This window comes from Erpetoichthys calabaricus, chromosome 17 (assembly GCF_900747795.2).
Source record: "Erpetoichthys calabaricus chromosome 17, fErpCal1.3, whole genome shotgun sequence".
In the NCBI taxonomy this organism is placed as follows: Eukaryota; Metazoa; Chordata; class Cladistia; order Polypteriformes; family Polypteridae; genus Erpetoichthys; species Erpetoichthys calabaricus.
Window position 1 is genome coordinate 56,332,760 of NC_041410.2, and position 26,812 is coordinate 56,359,571.

A 26,812-nucleotide genomic window follows, 5' to 3' on the forward strand; every position below is an offset into this window, starting at 1 on the left:
CATGAATTACAGGCCTATACAGTGGAATGCAAAGGTTTTGGCACCCTTACTTAAAATGTCTGTTTCTGTGAATAGTAAGTAAGCAGAAGATGAACTGATCACCAAAAGGCATAAAGTTAAAAAAAATGACTTGTTTCTTTTCAGCATTTTGTAACGGCCGACCCCTTTACCCAGCCGGCAGCTACACCTCCAAGACCAGTGGCCTGGATGATTTACTGAGACTGAATCTAACTATCAAGCCGTACTTCTAACCAATTAAACTTTTCCCCACAATCGACGGTGAAAATATAAGTACACAAAAGCAGGATGTAAAATTAAACGGATTAAATGTATTAAATGAAACAAGACATGCAAAAAATAGAAAACAGATATAAATATAAATATCCCTCCACCCCAGCAACAACAAGACACCACCAAATATAAATACAACAAAAACCCTCCCTTGCCTCTGTAACATATAAACACACAACACGAATAACAAAAATTGAATGATATATGGAAATGAATGTGAACGTGAGTCCGGTAATAAAGAAACTGTCCTGAATGCGGTTGACTGAATTAGCGAAAAATGAGTCGTTTGATTTTCCCCGGACAAAATGGAGCAGCCTCACCGTGAATCCTCGGTGCGTGGTGGATGATTAACTCCGACCCCGGGGTCTCTCGTGATGAGGTCCTTGAAGCAAGTCCGGCGGATAGAAAAACAAACTGGATGGAAATGTGCGATGTGGAATATAACAGGTACAGATGGCTCGTGGTCGTGAATGTGAAAAAAATCTCCTTCTCTCCTCTCCTCTCCTTCTCCTCCTGCTGGCTTAAATAGTCCTGTGACGGCAGTAATTGATTAATCGTGAACAGGTGTTTTCCAGGTTTGCGGCTGTGGTCTCCTTCCATCATCGGGGGACGGCATTAACTGATACACATACAAACAGCAAACGGGACAATGAAACGAGACGCACTCAGAACTGACATTTACAACACTAACTATGTGGCCCCGCTACAATTTTATGCAAGATTAGTGAATTGTTTTTGTTTTGTACAATAGTACAGTGAAAAAAGGAAAGCAGCACAATGCAAACGTTTTGGCACCACAGGATATTTGAGGTCTCAGATAACTTTTTCCACTTGTTCACAGTCACAGTCATCGTTAGGAAACCCAAGGTGATGTAAATTGCAAAGCTTTATAAATTCTCAGATTTCTCAAACCTTGTCCCAACAGGCAGTAACAATGGGCTCATCTAAACAGCTGATGAAAAATAAATAATTGATGACAGAAGGATACAAGAAGAAAGCAAAGCTGTTTCCTCAGTTTGTAATGTTATTAAGAAATAGCGGTTAAAAGGAGCGGTGGACTTCAAGCTGAGGAAAGAAAACTGTGAAAGAATGAGTCTCAACACACTGGAAAGATTTGGGGCAGCCACCCGTATATTGTCCCTGGCTGCAAAAGGTTTAAAGAAAAACAAGAAGTTATTGTTAGGTCGAGTTCCAGGATTGAACTGAACTGGTTTGGAATGATCGAGGTTTCATATGCTGTGAACCGGAAGTGATGTCATTTGACCAGCACAGGAAGGGACATCAGTCTTTGCGCAGGAACAAGGCAGGTTAAATCTGGCAGGTTTTCCCATATTTGGTCTGTAGAGATAACAGAAATAGATTCTTAGCTGGCTACAAAAAAACGTTTACAAATGGTGATACTTGGTACTAAGTACTGACCAAGTCTAGAGCCCAAACTTTTGCTTCAGGTCCTTTTAATTTTTTTTGGTATTTTATACCTGTGAATGATGGAAATAAAAATGTAATCTTGCTTAAAATATTAAAGAAATGTGTCACCTTTAACATTATTCCTTTTGGTGATCAGTTCATCTTCTGCTCACTTACCTATTCACAGTGACAGACATTTTAAAAAGGGGTGCCAATACTTTTGCATGCCACTGAAAATTGCACTTACTTTGAGGCCTGTTCAATGTTCAGAAACAAAATCAGTGCAATTTGTAAAAAAAGGCACCTGAACATCTTTTTTAATAAACTAATATAGACCACAGGTGGCCCAGTGACAAAGTGGTTAAAGTTCCTGCCCCACCATGGCAGATAGATGTATTCTTTTGTATGTTTGCTCACTGTTAGCAGTTGGCACAATCTCCTTGTGTCAAAATGAATTTCCTTTCACATCCAATAGAGGCATTCTGGGTAGACTCGTACAAATCAGCAGGTACTTGTTCCATTTCATTCCAAACCTGTGTTACTAGCAGCAAAACAAAGGTTATGTTGAAGTGACTGAAATACGAGTTTGGAATGAAAGAGAATAGTGGATGCATTTACTATACATCCCTTACTTTGGATTGTATTGTTTCATTTCCTTCTGTTTGCTTTATCAGGGTGTTTATAATAATTGTGTTGGGTCTGCTGGTGACTTGGCTCATCCTGGATACTTCAAAAAGACCAGAGCAGCTCATTTCCTTTGGTGGGACTTGCATGTTTGTAATTATTTTGTTCATCTGCTCCAAGCACCACAGAAAGGTGAGTTTTTCCACAGTTAGGGAGAACTTCAAAAAATCTAAGAAGCTAAAAAAAAATCTTTGTGTTAACATTGTATTGTTTGAAATGAATTGTAATATGAACTTATGTTAGAAGATTAGCAGGACCTTCAGCCTTGTAAAGTAACTGAAAAACTCATGGACAACAGGACAAAATCTTTGACAACAATCATAATCCATTTTTATAGATAAGTCACTTTTAACTAAGACTGAATTCCTATGAAAAGACACAATGTCTTTGGTCCATTTAAGAACGCAGTAAAACAATCTAGCCACTCATTAGTGAATATCATTTCATTCTAACCAAGATGTTCTTTGTCATGCCTAAAAGATCAATTGGTTTATTGGTTTATGGCTCCCCGTGAAATATTTTAGAGAACAAAATCCTTACTTGTAAATCTCATGATAATTCACAGACTTTTGAAATGCAATGGCAATAAGGCATATTCAAAAATTAAATTTGAAAAACCCAATAGAGAACACTAAATGAGATGTTAATCAGATGGCCAGGCCTTCTTCTCACATTAGCTGGTTGAATTAATGTTGTTACCAACAAATACTTGTTTAAGAAATAGATAAGAGTAGCATGCAGCAGATGAAAAAATAATTTCTTTGGTGATCTAAAGCTGCTGCAGGTATGGCACTATCTTAACTTTTTAGTGCACTGTTAAGCTGTGAATATATGCACTATTCTGCTTTCTTATGTTATCCCAGGAAATGATGAAATGCTGGTTTCAAGACAATCATTCCACCACCACGTCTCTTTGTCCCCAGCTTTTCTTCATTCTGTTGTCATACCCCTCTCCTTAAATCACAATCAAAGGACAATAAGACACAAAAACTAAAATAAGTAATTTTTTTTTCAATCCGTTGTCCATGTGGGTGTCTTTGCTCAGTCCTTTTCATGGAATAGAAAACTGAAACTCTTTATCCCACCACTGCCATCATAATGTGATGCCTTATGTCAGTGGTCCTTGGCATCATCCATTGATGGAGCAACTAGTAGTTCATTAATCGAGGATTTACCAATAGCAAGGGAGGAAACAGACAAGGTTTAAGGTACAAAAAAGTGCAAAGTGTTTATTAAAACCACAAAGAATTAAAGCATTCATAGTGCATAAAAATATTGTGTCCATGATGAGTAAATTCATAAATGGTTAAAAATAATTCATTAAGGCATGATAGCTACCTGAGTTCACCCTGTTCTACAAGTTTCACATACATTTCCACCATTATAGCAACTTGCCTAACAGCCACCATTACCCAGTACCACACACCACAGCAGCGGCTGCTCTCAGCTTTACTCATAGTTTTGTCATCTCCTTTCCTTCTGCTTTCTTCCACTCACCAGCCTTATCCTGAGGTCGCAGTAGTGAGATCTGAATCCATGCCTCCTGAGAGACTTATATTGCACACTCCCACCTTTTGTCTGTCCTTCAAATCTGCAAAATCTCTTTATTTACCAGCCATTGTCCCAACATCCCAGCATTCAGTGTTCTTAATCTTTTCTTTCTCCTACACCATTCTCCTCTTCTTCTGTTTCTTTTAGACTAACTTCTTTAACCAGACTTACACTTGACTTCTCACAAGGGTCAGGCAAGTTCCCTGTAAGTCATCTGTGGGGTCTGCCCTAGTATTTTTAGAAGTTGATTGGAATGACTTCATCATTGATTTTTTAAGGTTTCACAAGCCACACTATCCAGTGACCTGAGATGAAGACTGGACTCTTTTGGTACGGTGTCTCTTTGGAGAATCCTTGGGCACCACTGGTATGACTTTGTGTTAAATGAACAGTTGCTAACAGAGTCCGAAATGTGCATGTTACCTACATTGTGAGGTTGCATCAGTTACAGCACTTCGGCCATGTGGGGTGATTCCCTGAGGGTGATCCGGCTTGCAGGATAAGGGGATGCCAACGGAACATTTCCAGTGGGTGGGACTGGACCACGAGTCTGACTGCGGGATTGCCAACCAGGATCCCAAGCTGTTTTGTAGTGTGGTGGGTGCAGCAACCCGCAGTACCAGTGCATGTTCCCCGGTTCCCTTCCTGGCACTAACCCTCTTTATTTATCTGGCTTGGGCCTGGAACTAACTTAGGCTGGTTTGCCCCCTTGGTGAGTGACTACTTCATAGTAAATATTCTAATCTCTTGTTCTTTAGATGGGTAGGTGTAGGAATGTCTGATTTGAATCTAATAAGATACAGAATTGTATGAATGACTTAATTGTAATTCATTCATTAAAATGTAAATTATAAAACGATTAAAATAATAAAAAGGTTAGCATGACAATAACAGGCAATATAGATGAAGGCAGCTGCAAATAATTGCTAAAATTATAAAGGTTTCATCCAAAAATAGAAAGACCCTTAATGGTCCATATACTGTGATCTGGGTGGTCTTCTTACATTTCATTCTTGTCTGCACCTCGCAGGTGTCTTGGAGAGCGGTGTTTTGGGGAATGGGACTGCAGTTTGTACTTGGCATTTTCATCATTCGAACAGACCCTGGTTTTGAGGCTTTCAACTGGCTCGGAGTACAAATTCAGGTAATTTTTGGTTTGTGATGGTGTTACTAAACTACTAAACTGTACTATGTTAGGGGATGTCATATCTTTGATATGTGTCTTATGATTTTTCACTATAAATGTTATTTTTAAGACTACCTGCCATATTTCTACTGTATTGCTTCTACTCAGAGCATTGATGACATGCTAGAAATGGAGAGTACCTTAAAAGCTGCAAATTAAATTGAGTGCATCTACCAGCAAAATAAGAGCTTTCTTCTATGGTTGACTTGTGACATATGCGATATTAAAAACTGAACAAGACAAACAATATTTACAACTGTGGTAACATTGTTAAATTAGCAGTCACTGGCTAAGAATCAAGGTATGTTCAAATGCTTTTAATGTCCATTTTACAGGAGTTAATTAATTTTACTGGAAAGAAAATACAAACATTTAATTATGCTGGATGCAGTAACTGGAGCCACTGCTGGATATCTCATCAAGTTAGGAATCAAGATAAATAAATATTTTAATACTGGCTATGCAGAAATGTTCATTGGATAACAAAGGTAAAAATACCAGGAAGACAGGTAAAAGAAGCACGTTATAGTAATACACTCAATCTTTAAACTCTACTTTTAATCTTTTTTGTGGCTTCCACAACACAACAACCAGACAGGCAGGATCAAAGGAAAAAAAACATATAAGAAGAGGCCAGGGAAGAGTGTTTAGAGGATGCCTGATGAAGCCTGTCATATATCCACATCTGCTAAATTTTGCTGTAGCAAACAACAAAAGAAATGTCAGGATTTCACCTAGATTTTGCACTTTATTTATTTAAGTGAAAGGTTGAAGGCCAAAACTAAATCCCTCATCCATTAGAACCTTATTCACTACTCAATAGACTAATATTCCAAATCCAGCACCTACTGTGCATTTCAAATGGAAAGTAAACATATGTTAACAACAATTATCCATCCATCCATTGTCCATCCCGCTATATCCTAACTACAGGGTCACGGGGGTCTGCTTAATAACTCTCAAAAAAGTACAAATAATCCTCATACCCCAGTCCAATTAGATCTTCTGCACTGCCGTGAAGATTGTTTCCAAAACCCAGCTGTTTTTTAATGGAAGGGTTTTGGGGTGACCTTATCTTAAAATCATTTGTATTCTCTCACACAGATTCTTTGTTATGTAGATCCACAGATATGTCCTCCACCCCTACTCTTCTTCTCTGGAATGAGACACAGCACGGCAGTCACAAAGCACTTGCATCTTCACCCAGGACTGACTGCTACCCTATTTCATTTCTCCTATTAATAATAATAATAATAATTCATTACATTTATATAGCGCTTTTCTCAGTACTCAAAGCGCTATCCACACAGGAAGGAACCGGGAAGCGAACCCACAATCTTCCACAGTCTCCTTACTGCAAAGCAGCAGAGGATTTCTCCTCTTTTCCGTGTACCCCAAATGGCAAAATAGAGCAACAAGGCAAGCAAGGGGAACAGGCAATACATCTTCATTCTGTCATTATAGATTGTAATATTTTAAATATTCTTAAATGTGTCAAAAAGCGAAAGCAAATAAGTAAATGAGTGTGGCAAATCAATTGATATACCATGGAATATTTCAGGAGACTTAACAGACATTCCTGCTACCACGCCCATTGTGTATTTGTCTTTCAGTCTCTTTAAGGTGACATTGCTGGTCTCACTTTATGGGTCATCTTGATGGCTGTTTTTCTTTATTTCCCTCCTTTATAGTTCTTCAATATTTCTTCCTGCTTGAAGCTGATGTTTAAAATTCTATCAGGGCCACAGTGAGACAACCCTAGCCCCTCTCTGACCAGTTTCACTTTGACAGACCATTTCTGTACGTGTTCAGAAAATATGGGTGTGCAAAGATAACAAATGATTTGAGGTCTACACATTTGCACATGTGGAATGTCCAGAAAATGACCATTTAACATTTTAAATTTCTGACCTTTTCATCTTGTTAGACTGCCCTTTTTAATGTGTATGTTGCATTTCTGCTAGCCTAGACTTGTGTCTGCTGGACTCTACTAACAGTCCCTCTTTCTAGACATTTTTACAGGGACTGGAAGTTCAAGTAGAACAAAAGAACTTACAATTTTAACAAAAAAATAGCAAAACACAAATTGTCTATAATCCTTCTTAACACTTTAAAGCAAGAGAATAAGATTGCCCTATAATGCCCTATAACAGCCACTACTCTTAGTACAATCAATTAATGGCAAGGTGGTTATGAACAGCCTCTTAAAGCAATTACAAAACATTCCCTCCAACATTCTTGTATTAAAAGAATTCTGTTTTTTGATTATTTTTCAAAAGCACAATCTCTTGTTAATTCTTCACCTCTCCAACACAAGCAGACCTCTCATGACTACACCTTTTAAAATACTGGCTTCTGTAATCCTTTGTGGGAAATAATGGCATGCAACCATCCCACTGTGAACTCTTCTGTGTTTTCCTGCTACCGATCTCACAGTACCTTCTTTTCAACTCACTACACTATTTCCATTTAAACATCTTGGCCTGCCTCCCCCTCTTCCTTAAAGACCAGTAAGATTAACTTCTAGTCACAAAGACAACTCAGCTGTACAGTAGTTACCCACGATGTGCTGTAAATGCCATGCAGGACAGGCAGGCATCCCAACCAGGATCAAGACACAGTTCTTGCCCAGAGTGGATGTCTTAATGGAAGGATTGCTGGACTGGAGACACAACCCAGTCAGAACGCCCTACAGTCTTTGCCCTGGCTGGGATCAGCCAATAATGAATAGACTGGAAGAGTGTGGATTCCGAGAACAGTTCATTCCCCCACACAGAAGGTAGCAGTGTTCCTCAAGGTTGATTCCAATCAGAACACCCACAGGGTTGCATGGGAATTGGAGTGTAGATGTACAGACCTGTCGGGGTCTTTGGGAACTGCTAGAGGGCACTGTCTTGGGAGGACAGTTTTTCCACATATGCAGTCAGAGTTGGGAGGCAGCGCGTGACATTTTTGGAGGGAGGAAGGTGGAAGAATTGACAGAATTATTGTATTTAATTACTGATCTTTTGACAGAATGTTACTGGAAAAGTACATTGGATAAATAAATATCTTTTATTTAAACCCAGAATTGTGTGAGGCATTACTTTGTTAGCAGTTTGGGGCTTAAACCACATTTTTAGACATGACTTTCAAACAATGTTAGAAAGGGAGAACTTGAACTTGAATGTTAGAAAGGGAGAACTTGAACTTGAATGTTAGAAAGGGAGAACTTGAAGGCCATCACAATTATATGGCTTTACTCTCTCTCTCTGAAAATATATAGTAGTCATCCAAGGTAATAACGGTTCGATAACTGCAACAAATGTGGGGGGCTAACCCAGCCGTCCCCATTTACTTCCTAAACAAAATAAAATTGCTCGATGGCACAATTACAAACAGAAATGTCACTCTCTGATATTTTAACAGAAAATTGCTGCATGTCAAGGCTTCTGGTATGGCTTCTTACTACTAGTACTACTTGGTAAACATTAACATTATACAAAGTTATTGTCTGTTTTTTACCTGCATTATTATCAATCTTTAATTTAATATATTTTTTTTTTGTATAAGTAAGGTGCTGCTGGAGTATGTGAATTTCCCCTTGGGATTAATAAAGTACCTATCTATCTATCTATCTATCTATCTATCTATCTATCTATCTATCTATCTATCTATCTATCTATCTATCTATCTATCTATCTATCTATCTATCTATCTATCTATCTATCTATCTATCTATCTATCTATCTATCTATCTATTATTAAAATACTGAAAGAATCTCTTTGGGTCGCCATATCTGCCATATTCCTCTCAAACTGCCTTTTAGCCTCCCTAATATCCTTCTCAATGATTGCCCTCATGCTCTCATACACTCTGCGATTCACATTGGAATTATTAGTCTTATGTGCCTTATATAGCTGTTATTTCCTTTGCAGCTTATTTTTCTTACTCTTTTTAACCCTCTGCAGAATATTTTAAAATTTCCCACTTATTCCAAATTTAGCTATGTACCTGTACTGCATTGTATGAAAAACATTTTTAAACCTGTTCCACTGCTCCTCAACTGTCCCCACACTTGAAACCATATCCCAGTCTATCCTCCTTAGACTTTGCAGCATCTGCTGAAAATTTGCACTACCACACTTAACAGTTTTAATCTTTACATCAGCACTCTTCCAAAACACTGAAAATTGTATTATATTATGGTCACTTGACCCCAGTAGTTCAATCAACTATACACACTCAATTCTATCCGGATTATTAAAAAATACTAAATCCATACAGGCTTCACCCCACGTTGATGCTTTAACATGCTGTGTTAAATAGTTACTGATTACTTCTAAAAATACATCTTTTCAGATGGGAGTCTCCACCAATACTGGGGAAAGGTGGTGGTGGTACTGGTTATGAGGTTGAACTGGAAGGGGCAGGTTCAGCTGCCCCAAAAATGGAAATGACTTATGCTTTGTCGAGCCAGAATTCACCAGATCTGCAGAGGTAATATATATTGTAAGTGCCAAGCAGGATTATCTGTCATCCCAGCCTGGATGAGTATGGGACCCTTACGCGGATGGAAGGACAAGATAAGGGAGCAGCATCCTAGAACCATGGTAACCATGTGGAACCCTGCAGGGCATGATGGGAGTTGTAGTGCAAAGAATCAGCCCTACTGGATCCCATGGGTGCCACCAGGGGGCGCTACAGGAATTCACAATCCCTACTTTTTGGGACTTCTGCCTGAACTGAAAGTGGTTCATTTGGGCTATGCCGTGGCACCTGATGTACTCCCAGGCCCGACATAAAAGGAAGCTGTCCAGCCTCCTCTGAGGAGTCAAGAGTCAGGAGGAAGGAAGGCAACACTCACTGGAGGGAGGTGGACGGAGAGAGAAGAGATGGAAGGAAGAAAGAAAAAAGAATATCATTTCTACTTGTGCTTGTGTAACCTGGGAGAAACCTTTTATGAGTTATTTTTATAATAAAAAACCTCTTATTTTGAACCCATGCCTAACTGTATGTCAGTTATATCCAGGGTTTGGGTCTCAGTGGTGCCCCCTATCAGTTACAACTGGCATAGTCGGTAGGATTTCTTTGACATCTGTTTGGCAGGAAGCTGTTTTATTAAAATTTTGTTGACACAAAGGACATGGAATAAATTTACCACCCATAACACAAGTTATTATTTTTCATACTAATGGGGGAAAAATCTGGGAAAAAGAGTGGAAATGCTTCCAGGAGACCAGTCACCCAACATTATCACTGAACTACCTAGGGGATAGTGAAGATGGCAGGTGTGCAAGACAGTCTGCTGGCCCACTTCCTCAATGGAGAGGGGAAAGCTGTGCGGAGAACATGCAGGACATCCCTGGCACTTATATATAGCAATGGAGCCAAAAAAGAGATATGAATCATCACTCCGTCCTGGGTTTAACACTAGCTGGGGAACTGTCTTAACTATGTGCCTTGTTCATACCTCCTGGACAGAATAAATGCCGCTTGCAGCCTGCTGTGCAATTCTCACCCCAGACAAGATGGCGACGATGAGTGGCCCATCCAGTCTAGCTATGAGAACCTCAAGTCACTGTTCGCCAATGAATGTCATGTGGTGAAACCCAGTGAACTCTGGAAGGAAGATGGTGACTGGAACACGGACGTCCATGTTTCCAAACCTGCCTGGGGAAAACTGCAAAGGGAAAAGGTTGCAGTAAGCACTCTTTCCATTTCTCATAGGAATTTCAAGAATAAGTGTCAGGATTCTGTCGATAAATTAGTAGAGGTGGGACCAACTGGTTACACCAAAGACTGTCTGGACTCCAACTCCCTCAAGCCTTGGGTGCTACCTACAGGATATGCGTAGGATATATACATGACTGTTGAATCAGTGAAGAGTGACGGGAAAGCCCAAAGTTTTCCCCGACCAAGGATGAACCAACCTGAAGGGCAAATCGACCCCATGGATGTAGAGATGTTATTTATGCCACTTCACACACTCTTGAGAGTAGTGAACTCAATTTAAGCAGCAATGTGTGAATTGGAAAGCACCGCAAAAGATCTAATAGAAGTCATGGGATGATAATTACAAAGCCTAGGAGAAGGGCTGGTTATAATTGTACGGTACAAAATAAAGGAACACATAGTGAAGGGGTCCCGGAAATAATCTCCTACAGAGGGTAAAAATGTTAAGAAATATGTTAAAGCTGTACAGATGTCAAGGGGCTCATCTTTGATTCATGAAGCATCCCAAACAATCTACATAACCCAGAGTTTAAAGGTGAGTCCTCCTGTAAGGTTAGGATCACCTAACATTTGTGGTACGGACCTCTCAGCACAAAGTGCGGATTACGGCTTTCCTTCCTGCTTTCAGGGACACAGAATTAACTGGCCGGTTGGGAACAATCATTGTTATGAGTGAGATGGTATTGGACATGGCTGGAGACTCTGTCCTTACAGGCTGCAAAGAAAACTGCAGAACTGCAAATGGGATTATGCTATCGCTAATTATGCATTTTTTGTTCCAGACCACCACGTTAATCTCTGGGACCCTGATTTGACACTTCGGAGGAGTGCTACCTTCACATGGCTAACCACTGAACCTTATAGTGTTCAACCCAAGGGGGAGCCATTTAAGTTTCAAGTAGGATTATCTGTCATCGTGGCCAGGTGGAATATGGGAATATTACCCAGACAGAAGGACAAGATAAAGGAGCAGTGTGGAAAGCTCCTAATTGTGTATATTTTTATCCACCATTCCCTAGCTGGCAGCATCCCAGGACCACGGTAACCATGTGGAACCCTGCGGGGCATAATGGAAGTTTTATTGCCAAGAGTCCACGCCAGCAGGGGTGCTGCAGGGATTTTATTCAGGACTTCTGTTTTGAACTCATGAGACTGTGTCAGTTGTATCCAGGGTTTAGGGTCAAGTGGTGCCCCTGGTTTGCCACTATATATAACTGGCAATGTCTGAAATTAGGCATTGTGTAGTATGCCTAGGAAATTTATAGAATACTTAAAATGGAATGTCAAAGTATGAAATGATTAAAATTCCTAGGCATTCTATGCAATGTCAAAAGGCAAACTGATAAGTGATTCTGTATAATGCCTAGGTATTATATACCGGACATAACAATGGACGAACGAGGCTCTCATCAATAGTGATGATGCCTAGTAAAGCATTGCCTAAAAACGTCATGTATTCTATACAATACCTGCTTTTCACACATTGCCAGTAACATATATACAGTATGTCCAAACAAGGGCTTTAACATTGATCACATGTACATTGTACTGTTTTAGTCTTGGCATCCCTGTCCAACTGCACATAATGATTGATGAGACCAATTTGTTTAATAATGCCATGGGACCATCCCATTTAGGAGCAAGTTTGGCTGAGTATTAGGTGGCAACTTTGGAGAAAGAATACAATTTTATCCTGGCTGGATCAACAACAAAATAACTCTTGTAGGTCCAAGCCTGTCTAGCTGAGTTGTCACCAAGCTCTGCTTCATCTACTGTTTTAAGAGTTAAAGGTTGCATGCTGTAGGTTATTGAAAGGGTAGACATTTGAAGGAGACTGCGACAACAACAAGACATTTGAAATAACCATACATTTACTCAGAGATAGCAGTACAGAGGTCTCCACTTTTATCATACCCAGAGCTCAGTTAACCTACTTACTGCATTCTTGAGGTTGCTTTCTCGCAAAGAAAGCAGAGTTTGCATCCCTGAGCTGGTGAATTGTGGGATTCTATAAATGATTATAAATTTTAGAAACTCCAACAGTTAAACAATCTCATCTTTAAATATGGAGCAGTTTCCTTTCACCTATTTGATCAAAAATAATCCACCACTACCATCAAAAAGGTTTTCCTGTTTTTACTGGAAGGTAAGGGTACCATGAAGCCTGTTCTTAACATATTCAAGGAGTACTGACTGTTGTGGATTGTGGAGTCCACCAGATGTAGGACCAGGGGGCTCTTGTACTATTTCTTCTCATGACTCCAGATGTAATTGCAAATAGTCATCTACCATACCACCTCCAATAGTTCCACAAGCATCCTGGTACAAATAAGGTATTCAACAAATGACCCTGTGCCCAGATGAAGGGCATTGTGATACACATGTAAAACTAAATCGAACAACTTGCTCACTGATTAGTACTACCTCCTCACTGCAACAGGAATTTGGGTTTAAATGTTGACGTGATTAATCCTTTGGTTCTGCCCACTCACTCCGTGCCAGTCTGTATTTTTTCACTGGTACTTTGGTTTTCCCTTCTGCACCCATGAAGACTTTTGGCTGAATTGAGCAGGACTAGTAAATGAATAGGTGACTGACTCAGCTGAAAATCAAATAATTCAAGGTCTCTATCTCATCAGTGCTTTTAACCTGGCCAGCTTAAAAATTCAAAGACAAACATATACTGTTCTTTTCTCAAATTCTCACAAATAATATTGTGCTAATCAATTTTTATGACCTACTTTTGAAAAACGTTTTATCAGCTCTAGAACTAACTTACAAAAGTTAGGCAGTTAGGTATGTTTCATGTCCTATTTCAACACCCAAGGGGGATGTACCCCATAAACTGTATATACAGTTAGGTCCATAAATATTTGGACAGAGACAATTTTTTGGTTCTCTACTTTACCACAATGAGTTTTAAATGAAACAACTCAGATGCAGTTGAAGTGCAGACTTTCAGCTTTAATTCAGTGGGGTGAACAAAACGATTGCATAAAAATGTGAGGCAACTAAAGCATTTTTTTGACACAATCCCTTCATTTCAGGGGCTCAAAAGTAATTGGACAAATTAAATAACTGGAAATAAAATGTTCATTTCTAATACTTGGTTGAAAACCCAAGTATTAGTATATAGATAGGGGAAACCCCTCCTCACTATTTCTGCGACTTCCAATATACGTAGGAAGCCCAAATTTCCCATGCTCATCCTTTACACTGTACTTACAAACGTTAAGGGTGTTTCATTTCGAAAATAACGTCTTCTTTTTGGCGGCTCTCACCATTATATCGTAAGAAACTTTTGGAAATTACCTCTCCTTCTGGTGGTTTCATTCCTTATTTCTGTTAACAGATGATTTATTTCATGGCAGAGACGCACAAGGGCCACCCCCGGTCCCCCTTCCTTTTTCCGCATTTCTGCTTTTTGCGGACCTACCACATGGTTGGGTCCCTGCCTATATACATTAACGACATCCCACGCTCATGTGCCTCCTCACTCGCTTCCCTACTTTCCTCAGCTGTTTGTCGTGCTCACTATTCCGTTCTTCTTTACTCCACCACTTCAAGAATGTTATTGTTCGCCTTCCTTCATGTCTTCCTGCTGGTGACTCCTGCCTTTTTTTTTACTCCACCGCTTCAAGGCTGACATTGTTGGGCTTCCTTACTTGCTCACGTATGTCTTCCTGGTGCTGACTTCTGCTTTTCATTCCCTGCTCCACTGCTTCTCACCTTCCTTCACACTTTCTTTCTCAACAAGTGTAAGTTTACCCGGAATAACATGTCTATTCCAGTGATCAACGTTGATCACAATTTCACTGACCCATACCCAGTGGTTTCCATGCCTCGAGATTGAGCCTGCTTTTTACATGCTCTCTCTTACTTATTACATGGCCATATCAGGTCTCAGCCTTGATATCCGCAGAGACATTGTGTTGTATGTACTGAATGACTGGGAGAGGTAAAGGTGTGGACTGATGATGGTACAGGAGACAATTATACTACACAGGACCACTATAGCAGTGAAATGCTTAAGCTCTCAACCTATGGTTCTGCATGTGAACTGATAATTGCAGCGGAATTGTTTTGTTTTCGCTTTCAAATGTATAGAAATGGGGAAATATTTTACACCTTTGGACAACCGGGAATGCCTGTTAAACATCTTAGATTCACGGGTAGCGATTAGGGAAGTGGACACTTCAATGTTTATGAATGTTCCAACTCTGACAATGTGGACACAATGTTATCAATGAAACCTGTTGTATCTTTACAACGGTTGACAAACGCGGAATGTAACTTGAACACAACACGTCCTCCAAATATGAACCTGATTGAAAGAAATAATGATAATCAAATCCTTAATGATAGCAACACTCATAACAGTGACAAAACAACACAAACTCGACATAAAAGACGTCATGGTAGATTTTCAGATGAACCTAGATGGAAGCAACTTTGTCAGGCTGCCGCTAAATACTCTCAGGCAAATCCACAAGTTCATAGAGATGTCATTTCTAAATATTCCAAATCGCATCCTCATGTTAACACAGCTTCTGTTCGTAGGTACGATCTGAATAATGACAAACGGCTCATTAGTTAAAAAAAAGGTTGCCCTCAACAAAGCAGATTGTGGATTTGCCTACGAACCTCATTGAGGCAACTGTCTTTACTGGAACTGGCTCGGGGAGACTGTATTTATTCCTCACATCCCTCTCATACCCTCTGACCTCCCATTCCAATTCAAACACCTCCAATTTCCAGTAAGGGTCCGCTTCGCTATGACAATAAATAAGTCACAGGGCCAGACTCTAAAAAAGGTCGGCATTGACTTGACACAAGATTGCTTCTCACATGGCCAACTGTATGTTTCATGCTCAAGAGTAAGCTCAGCAGACAGCTTGGTCATTTTACAGCCTGAGGGCAGAACTGCAAACGCCGTTTACAAAGAGATCCTTACATCCTAAAAATGTGCATTTCTCATACACAACATTTACAATCATAAATTAAACTCTTTACAATCATCAAATTCACTCTCAATACTAAAATAAGAATACAACAGTTACATTGACAATTATGTTATGTTATTTTTAAAATGTTTCCTTTTCTTTTTCATAACCTCTTTAACACACTACTTCTCTGCTGTGAAGTGTGGGTATTTTGCTAGTAAACTATAAAAATGGTGCTTGGTGGAGGTAAAAATGCCATTAATAAATAATGCATAAATAGGTTAAAATGAAAGGTCACAACCACTCTTTAAGGTCTCCTCAGCAAGAGGAGAAGTCCACAAGCAAGCACAGTCATCTTTCACTCTGGCTCATATCCCCAACACCATCAGTGGTTCTTTTCTCCATCGACCCTTCCACTGGGACCTTGGATGTTCAGCAGGAGCAACCCTGCCCTGACAGCACTATTCACTCGTTCCATCCAGGGCCACTTCCCAAACGCTTGCCTCCTCTCTGCCGCATCAGCTCTGCCACAATCCCAGCTCTACTTTTCTTTCTTTCTTTCTCCCATTTTTGTTTGCCTTCCTCTCTTGCCTGCTGAGATTTTTTAGATTTCTATTCCTTGTGGGTGTATATTCCTCGATCCCAGAGTGCTAATGAGGAAATGGCTGAAATAACAAAATAAACTCATGAATATATTATGAGCCAACAACCCCATCAACACCCCAGGGCTGCCCGGCCATGCTATTGTGCACACCTACAACTTCCCCTGAGCCTGAGCAAGCCGCATACTGCCACGGACCCCTACATCCACCTTACCACATCCATCTGCAGTGCAATGAGTAAAATCACGCAGGTGATACATTTGCTTGCGATTCAAATAAAATCCTATTTTTTTAGAAGCTGTTCTATTGTACAACACATTGATGACCTGGACAGTAAAGGTTAGTTGATTGAACAAGTCTTGCTGAGAGAAACATTTGCACTCTAGTCATACAAATCATCTGATATAGGTGGGTCTGCTCAGTTACTTATAACTGAATTAATACTTTGATTCACACATATATTAATAAATATTTGGGGGATTTTGTCCATGTTACAATTAGGTGAAGGAGAAAAATGCTTGAGAGTGACTAGTCTAATCAACAAATTTAAGGTGAGTTCCCAAAATCAGTCACATGGTATTTATTTGTTCTCTCCAGTAGGTGGTCATGTTCTTCCTCCTAGAGTGTCTTGAAATTGTGTGCTGTATTTTGCTTGCAAACTGAAATATGTTTTGTTTTGTTTAGGTGTGGGCTTGACCATTTCTGTGTTTCTATCCCATTTTATTATCCGCTCAAGGGGTGTTTTACCAAACAGGGGTGAGGACTGGGAGCACAGAGGTTTCAAAAGCCCAAAGGCACCCAATTGGGTGGTGGCCACACCACATAAATATTACAATTATATCAGGAGCCAAGAGGAACCTTTTTGAGGTTACAACTGAACTATAGGGTGTGGAGAGTGGCTCGGACACAGACAGGCAGACACACTCATGTCACCCAACACACGTTTATTTACAATACCTATTATGTACAAATGTCCATAAGTGTCACAAACCCCAATCATCCACAAAGTCCAGGCCAACCACTCTGCCTCTTCGGACCGCCTCCTCTCTTTCTTGCACCTTGTCCTGCTTCCACCCGACTCCAGCCTCGAATGAAGGGAGGCGGCCCCTTATATCCGTACCCGGATGTGTTCCAGGTGTGCACCGGCAATCCCGCGGACACGCCCCAGTGTGGCAGAAATGCCGGCTGTCCTCCCGGAAGCACTCTGGGTGTTCCGCCACACCAGGAAGTGCTGGGGGGGAAGAAGAGAGGGAAGTACTGGGGTCCAGGGTCCTTCAGGCAGGGGGACGCCCCCTGGCGGTGACCACGGGCCCCTACTGGGTTGGGCTTCCAAGCCCTGTACCCGTGACCCCCAATACAACCAGGGCGGACGCCCCCTCGCGGTCTGGAGGAGGAATGAGCCCTCCTCCTGTCTTCCTGGGCGTCCCGACCGGGCATGAGGTGCCACAAGAGCTAATAAGAAGCTTCTGCAAATTTTACTTACATTTAACTAAAAGGCTTCTTTTTCTAAATATACCTGATAAAGGAATGTTAGATGTCAGGTTGTTTTTAACTAAGCGCTACATTTCCATTTATTAAACTGGTAAGGTGTGAAATTCAAGACTGCTTTGCCAAGACAAACAATAAAAACCAACACACATGTAGTACTCCTCAAATAATAGCGGTTTTTCACATTAATCACATAAACAATGAATATATTTATTTCATGCTCATTACATCACATCATATCTGAAGACAAACAGAAGAAATTTACAAAGGGTGTGCATACTTGTATACTTAAGACTTTCAAATGTGAAATATTCAAGTTAAATATAAGGAAGAGCCATCCATCCATCCATCCATTTTCCAACCCGCTGAATCCAAACACAGGGTCACTTATTTAAAAGGGATGCATGAATATTTATGTACACATTCATGTACACAAAATGCACTTCTAAGATGCCGAGGGATTTAACAGCAACAGGAAGACAAGTTAAAGAAACGAAGCATAGTGTTAAAAAAACAAAAACAAAATGCATGTAGTCTGTGACACTGAAAACTATACAAAACGGGAGCCCTGTGTGCAGCGTCCAAGAGCTTCCTCTGCCCTCCTAACTACGTGCAGCCACTATGAGTACCTACTAATAGGAGATAGCCCATAAGGAGTACAAACCTACAATTGTTGTGAAAAAAACAGCAACAAAATTAAAGGTAGAAAATTAATGCATGATTTCAAGTACAGAAAATAAAGTGCTAAAATACAAACTTCGAAAAACAGGTAACACTACTGTATTTTTTAATGAAACTATAAATAAAAATAAGCATTGAAATGCCAGTCTGGCTCTTCCAGAAGAGCTGACAATCTCTTTGTCCTTCCAGACCTTCTTCTAGAGGAGGTACCATCAGCTGATATCACCAGCTTGAGTGACCACACCCAGGGAGTAAATTGGACGGGTGACAGCCATCTTTGATTGCAGGAGGGTGTCAACTATAAAGTTATATTTACATGTATTATCTATATTTGCTTTCAAATACAAACACACACATATTTTTTTTTTTTTGCCTGGCTATAGAAGCAATACACTAATGTTTTGATAAATATATTGTTGATGGGTGAAAGGAACACAGGATGCCTGTATGAAGTGGTGGCCTGCCATCCAGGTTGCCCCTTTTAATTTGTGGCAATAATAATATATATTTATGAACAGAGAGAGTGAGATAGATATACTTTATACAAGCTCCCCTCTCTCCCTGGTGGGGTATTACATATTAGGATGAGCCTTGAAGGTGCATTTTTGTGTATGAAAATATATATATTTAGGGAGAGAGAGAGATTTTAATGGAAGGTGACAGATGACACTGAATCTATGTCCTGACCAGGATGGATAGCTTTCCCTTTCTCAGAGGGGACAATAAATATGTAGCTGGGCCACATAGGGGGTTTTTGTTTCTGTGTAAGTATGTCCTGTTGAGTGTTTGTTAAATGTGAATGACAACACTGGGTGCACCGATTTCTGTTTGTAAATTGGGGTCGGTGTCTTTAAACAGGTTTGCACTGATGCGGAGGGTCTTGTGGGATTTGTAGTTTGTGTTCTGTATGCACTGTACCAAAAAAACTGGAAGAGAAGGATGTGGTGGGACAGTTCAAGTGGACCATTTTCTAATCAACATCATCCGCAGCAGCTCCTAAACATTTTCAGTTACTTGACATTCGTAGCGGAGAAGGACGGTGCTCGGCCACTAGATGTAAGGACGGCGGTGGGTTCTTTTCCTCCCAATCCCAATCCGCGCGCCTTTGAAGACTATTCTTCTGGATTCCAGTGGTAGGACAGAATCTCACTATCCATATTCCGGGAAACAGTTTATTGAATAGGAACGTTCTGCACTTCTTTCCATCATTTAACCCTAGTTTCCATTTCCAGAATCACCCCCATCATTTACAGTGAGAACTTTTTTTCCAGGACTGTAATCATCATCGTGTGGGGGTTTGTTTGTGGGGTGTGTATAGTATTTTATGTATTTGTAAATAGTTATTCCAGCAAATAAGGATCATTTTATATATTCGTGTTTGGTGTATTTAATCTTAAGGGGCTTCTTCCTGGGTGTTGTTAATATTCGGGTGGCAGGGTGGAAATTCGGTAGGGCTTAGGTGTTGGCCTGATTTTATCTGTCCATCATTTTAAAAGCGTAGCAGCTTCCTTACTACGCAAATCTGGTAACACCCTCCGCACAAGCTATAAGCTGGGGGGTGTGCTACAAAATGAATGGACAGGGGGGAGAGAGTCTTCCAGGACTGTATGCCTCGTTGGTATGCTAGATGGCAGAGTTGCTGGGCTACCACTGAGGGAGATGTAGAGAATGGCTGATCCTACTTTGAGGGGCTTCTTCCTGCCCCAGGAGTGATTCCTTCATGCAGTGTCATTTCAGCAGAAGAACTTATGGGTCTGGAAAAAAGGGAACTCCTCATCTTATTCAGGGATTTGAAGTCAGGAGGATAAGGGCAGCACTTGATGAAGGAGAATTGAGAGAAAGAGAAGGAAGAAAAGGAAAAAAAGATTGGTGTATTGTGACTTGCCTGTATTCATTGAAGGTACAAGTGAATGAATGACTTTGTTTCTGCAGTTTTGTTAAGGGCTTGGGAACTAAAGACTTCCCCTACTAGCCACTCTATGTAATGCATTGTATAGCAAAAATATTTGTATATAGAGTAACTTCCAATGCATAGTATAATTCAAGGTACTTTGCAAATGGTAGTAAGTGGAAACAAAGGAAAACATTAATCAAAAAAATAATTACACTAAGGTTCAAATAATCAAGAGGGAAAAAACCCTTTGCGGTCCCACAACCAAAAACCCACCCAGGCCCCGCTGGTCATTCTATCATATTCTGTATCTAAGATACAAAAAAATAAAAAAAATAAAAAAGAGAGTCAGCCTGCAAGGATGTCATCAAGTACAGGGACTCAGTATTGTTCTTTCTTCAACCAGGCTCAGGGAATTTCGTCCAGATGGTGGTGGCACAGGGCCACTACTGGACACCAAGAAGAGAAATAACGTGATTAATCAGAAATTTAACAAAATGGCAGATTAAGAAAAGCATGTTTGAAGATGTGATTTAAGCCACTCTGCCTGATGTTTCATTCTAGATAGATTACTCCATATTTTTTCATCACAGAAACTAAACGCAGTCTCCTCACTTCTTTTAAGTTTTTCTCTTGAAAGAGCAAGCAAAGCAGACTTTGGGAATCTAAGATTATGATTAGGAATGTAAAGGAACAAACATTCCAATATTTATAAAAGTGCAAGATTATTCAAAGCCTTATAAACAATTATCAGTATTTTAAAATGGATCCGAAAGTCACAGCCAGTATACAAAGACAATAATAGTGATGCAGTGTGGTCAGATTTCTTCTGTTTAGTTAGGACTCTGGCAGCTGTATATGCTGTCCATATGCTGTATACGGTATGTATGTATTTGGTGCATTGTTTTGTACTTATTTATAGTATATTGCCTTTTTTATTGAATGTTATTTTATGTTTTATTTTAAATAATACATAATTGTACATTAAATTGCTTCTTAATGCATTTTTTTCCTCTCAGATATTTCTTGATTACACGAAGGCAGGGTCTGGCTTTGTCTTTGGACAGAAACTGATTACAGAGGCATTTGCTTTCCAGGTTTGTCATTTTCTTTCTATCCATGTAATAGTACAACAACAACAACAACATTTATTTATATAGCACATTTTCATACAAATAATGTACAGTAGTTCAAAGTGCTTTACATGAAGAAAAAAAAGAGAAAAAAAGACAAAGTAAGAATTAAAATAAGACAACACTAATTAACATAGAATAAGAGTAAGGTCCGATGGTCAGGGAGGACAGAAAAAAAAAAAAAAACTCCAGATGGCTGGAGAAAAAAAAAATAAAATTCGCAGGGGTTCCAGACCATGAGCCCGCCCAGCCCCCTCTGGGCATTCTACCTAACATAAATGAACAGTCCTCTTTGTATTTTAGGGTTCTCATGGAAGGAATTGATGATGATGATCATGTAGACTTCTGGCTTTTAATCCATCAATGTAGGAACATCATGGTGCTTTGAGTAGATGGTGGTGGCGCAGGTCACCACCACAGAAAACTGGGAAAAGAAACAGAAGAGAGAGTAGGGGTTAGTACGGATTTTAGAGCCACCATGAATAGTTACGATAATTAATTGAATATACAGAGCATCAGGATTAAACTAAATTGAAGTTATGAGAAGGGCATGTTAAAATAATGTGTTTTCAGCAGTTTTTTAAAGTGCTCCACTGTATTAGCCTGGCGAATTCCTATTGGCAGGCTATTCCAGATTTTAGGTGCATAACAGCAGAAGGCCGCCTCACCACTTCTTTTAAGTTTTGCTCTTGGAATTCTAAGCAGACACTCATTTGAGGATCTAAGGTTACGATTTTGAATATAAGATGTCAGACATTCCAATATATAAGATGGAGCGAGATTATTTAAGGCTTTGTAAACCATAAGCAGTATTTTAAAGTCAATTCTGAATGACACAGGTAACCAATGTAGTGACATCAAAATTGGAGAAATGTGCTGGGATTTTCTTTTCCTAGTTAGGATTCTAGCAGCTGCATTCTGCACTAGTTGCAAACGATTGATGTCTTTTTTGGGTAGTCCTGAGAGGAGTGCGTTACATTAATCTAGTTGAATGAAAACAAAAGCGTGAACTAATTTCTCAGCATCTTTCAATGATATAAGAGGTCTAACTTTTGCTATGTTTCTTAAGTGAAAAAATGCTGTCCTAGTGATCTGATTAATATGCGATTTAAAATTCAGGTTACAGTCAACAGTTACCCCTAAATTCTTTACCTCCATCTTGACTTTTAATCCTAATGCATCAAGTTTGTTTCGAATAACCTCATTGTATCCATTATTGCCAATCACTAAAATTTCTGCTTTCTCTTTATTTAGCTTGAGAAAATTACTATTCATCCATTTAGAAACACAAGTAAGACATTGTGTTAGTGAAATAACAGAGTCGGGGTCGTCAGGCGCTATTGATAAATACAGCTGTGTGTCATCAGCATAGCTGTGGTAACTCACGTTATGCCCTGAGATAATCTGACCTAACGGAAGCATGTAGATCGAAAAGAGCAGCGGATCCAGGATAGAGCCTTGTGGAACACCATATAGGATATCATGTGTCTTTGAGTTGTAATTACCACAACTAACAAAGAATTTTCTACCTGCCAGGTAGGATTCAAACCAATTTAAGACATTGCCAGAGAGGCCCACCCATTGACTAAGGCTATTTCTAAGAATATTGTGATCAGTGTTGTCAAATGCGGCACTCAGATCTAAGAGGATGAGAACAGATAAATGGCCTCTGTCTGCATTTACCCGCAAGTCATTTACTACTTTAACGGGTGCAGTTTCTGTGCTGTGATTTGTTCTAAAACCCGACCGAAACTTATCATGAATAGCATGTTTATTGAGGTGGTCATTTAACTGCATAATGACTGCCTTCTCTAAAATTTTACTTAAGAAAGGCAGGTTAGAAATGGGTCTAAAATTTTCGAAAGCAGAGGGGACAAGATTATTTTTATTGAGTAGGGGTTTAACTACAGCAGTCTTAAGACAGTCTGGGAAGACCCCCGTATCTAATGACGAGTTTACAATGTCAAGAATATTATCAATTAGCACACCCGATACTGCTTTGAAAAAACTTGTTGGTATTGGGTCAAGGACGCAGGTGGAGGGTCTCAGTTGAGAAATTATTTTATGTAAATCACGTAAATCTATCCTGGTGAAAGAGTTTAATTTGTTTATTTGGGGCTTAAGAGGATCCGCATTGTTGGGGAGATATACTATATTATTTCTAATATCATTCATTTTTTGATTGAAAAATACAACAATAGCCTCACAAGTTTCACTGGAAGTATTCTGGAGGCATTCCTTTAAGTTACCTGAGTTTAACAGACGATCAATCGTAGAGAATAAGATTCTGGGATTACTAGCATTGTTGTTTATAATCTTAGAAAAATAACACCTCTTAAGATGGACTGTGTTATTGTATTCTGTTGTTTTAACCTTCAATATCTCATAGTGGATAGTTAGTTTAGTTTTTTTCCATTTACGCTCAGCTCTCTGGCATGTTCTCTTTGAATCAGACAGTCTTTGGGTCTTCCATGGTATAACAATGCTAGAAGATTTTTTAACTGTCTTTTCAGGTGCAACTACAATATTTCAACAGCAGCTCTCACCTTAGTATTAAATTTTTCTACCTTACTATTAACATATCCTCGCTATTGTTGTTAGCACTGTTAACGGACTGGTTGCTTAGAATGTTTGTAAATTTTAAAGCTGCTGATGAATCAAAGAAGCTTTTTTTAACAATATGCTTCTCCTGAATGTTTTCTATCAATATTTCTATATTAAATAGTAAAAGAAAATGGTCTGATAGACCAATATGAATGATCTGCTTTACATCAACTTTTAGTCCTTTGGTAATTACTAAGTCTAATGTATGACCTGTTTTATGTGTAGGCTGATTAACGAGCTGTCTCAAATCAAAAGTAAGCTGTTTAAATGCAGAATTTTCTAAATCCAACATTCACCATTATGCACTAAATGTGGCTTTTTTTTTAACCCTAGGCCTTGCCAATAGTGGTTTTCTTCAGCTGTGTTATGTCTGTCCTTTATTATCTTGGTCTGATGCAATGGTTGATCATCAAGGTAGGTATAATTCAACATGGATATACCATGCAGCACACTATATAAAAGTAAGTCAAAGTGAAGTGAGTAGAGTACACTTTTTAAATTATTTTTTTTAAACTAGGGGGCTTCGGCCCCTGCTTGCTTCGCTCGCTAACCCCTGTGTTTAGTTAATCGGATATACAATTTAATTTTTTTTTTCTTTGGAATTGTTTCAATTTCATTACTTGCAGTTTTACTTCAAAGCTTCACTAAAAACAATATTTTTTGGAGACACATTGTGACAACGCAAAATATAACTGCCCGTGAGTGAATATTGTTTCTGTTTCTCTAATAAATAATCCGACTTTTTCTAATGTTTGTCCCTGTGTTTTATTGATTGTCATAGCAAAAGCTATTCTCACGGTAAACTGTAAACATTTTAATATGAATGGCATATCATGATCTCCTTTAGTGTGTAATGTTATTCGCGGAATATATACATTACCTTTCTTTTTGCCTGTTAAAATTTGCATCGCTTCTGATCATCAATCTACACCTGACCGAATAGTGTATTCTTGGAAATTTAACTTGTCGTTCCTTTAACTGTTCTGGGACCACAGATTCTCATAGCATATGGTCCATTATTGTGTAAATCCACGTTTTGTGCATTAAATGATGCGAATGTGAAAAGACTTTGTTGTCTAATCTACCTTTTATTTCTGACCTCAATTTGTCCTGCTATTTTTTCAATTACACCTGGTTCTGATGACTAATCACCTTTTGTTTGCGGTAATGCAATCTTTTCTATCTTTTCTTTGATACTGTAGTGAATGACATGATAAAGTGTCACGAAAGTTTTACTTGAACAATCGCTGACTTCCTAACCCCAAACACAACTTTATAGCACCCTCTCCAACGCCCCCCCATTACCGCATCAATCAATGCCTTGCTTTTGCTTTCCAGGATTTTTTTTTATAATAGAGAGATATCTAATCCTCATAACAGATAGGACATGAAAGGCTTATAGGATAAGTTCACTACTTCTCAAGTGAATGTGATATCCTCAGAAACATGGTATAAATGCTTTTGTCAGGCAAAAAAAGTGTTCAAAATTTAAAACTACAAAAGAACCTCCAATCATAGCAGAGCTCCTTGTCTAGGACGTGGTGTCCAAACATGCTCATTGGGCTTGTTCCAGGACAGTTTATGAAACCTAGGAAGTAGTTTAGAAGCATAAATGTCACTGAAGTTTACCCAAAAGTAGTCTTTCTGCTCCTTCCAGTAAAGAAGCCACTCGACCCGTTTACCCTGGTGTCAAGAATTGACAGAATCTCAAGTTCTTCAGACACATGTGGGGAACACTGGGGATGGAGGAGTTGTATTAGAATAACACCGACTCTTACTCACAGGTTTTAACCAGTAAACATGAGATAGAAAAAGAATCTTAAAGTAGGCTGGCAAAGGCAGCTTATAAAAAACTGGTCCTGCTTCCCTTCTGATAAGATAAGGACCTATATAACATGGTGCCAGTTTACAGGACAGAACCCTCAGTTGGCTATTACGGTCAGAAAAATGCTTTGAAATTAAACCTGCCATCTTCAGATTTTCTTTAACCAGCTGCCGCATACTCTTCAAAGAGTTATGCTACTGTAGGTACTGAGAATGAAACTGATGGAATATTCAGAAGATAAGAACTAAAACAATACATGCGTTCAAGCCAAGACATTGTAAGTGTTATGTGATAAAGTTTAATAATGTTTATTGCAAATTCTACCAACAGCAGTTAGTCAATTCAGTTCTCCTGACTTGAAATGCTTAAACATACCAGGAATTTCTCAAAGTCTTAATTAACCATTTCAGTTTGCCTATTGGCTTGAGGATGATATCCTAAGGTCACCATCCCAAACCTAGAAATAAACTGAGGGCTTCAATCTGATATAATAGATTTGGGAAAGCCATTTAAACATACAATATTGCTGAGAAAGATTTGTTCTAATTAATTAACGGAAGGGAGTTTCTTAGACCAAATGAAATGTGGATATTTGGAAAAATGATTGACAACTTCATAAATAGTTTTCCAACCTTCAGAAGGAGGGAGATCAAAGATAAAGTCCATAAAGAGTGACTCCCATGGACGTGAAGGGCAAGGAATAGGTGGCATAAACCTACAGGGAGATACCTAAGAAGATTTTGCCCTACAGAAAACCACATATGCCGTAATATACTCCCTGGTGTCTTTATGCATGTTTTCCCTTTTGAA

General features: G+C 39.3%; 1 protein-coding gene across 1 annotated transcript in view; it reads left to right on the plus strand.

Moving 5' to 3' along the window:
- slc28a1 (solute carrier family 28 member 1) overlaps positions 1-26,812 on the plus strand; it is a 211,693-nt gene that overhangs the window by 101,331 nt on the left and 83,550 nt on the right. The window contains exons 6-9 of the mRNA XM_051920321.1: positions 2,373-2,514; positions 4,964-5,077; positions 21,460-21,537; positions 24,511-24,591. Coding sequence (XP_051776281.1) covers positions 2,373-2,514; positions 4,964-5,077; positions 21,460-21,537; positions 24,511-24,591 — 415 coding nt within the window. The remainder of the gene's footprint in view (positions 1-2,372; positions 2,515-4,963; positions 5,078-21,459; positions 21,538-24,510; positions 24,592-26,812) is intronic.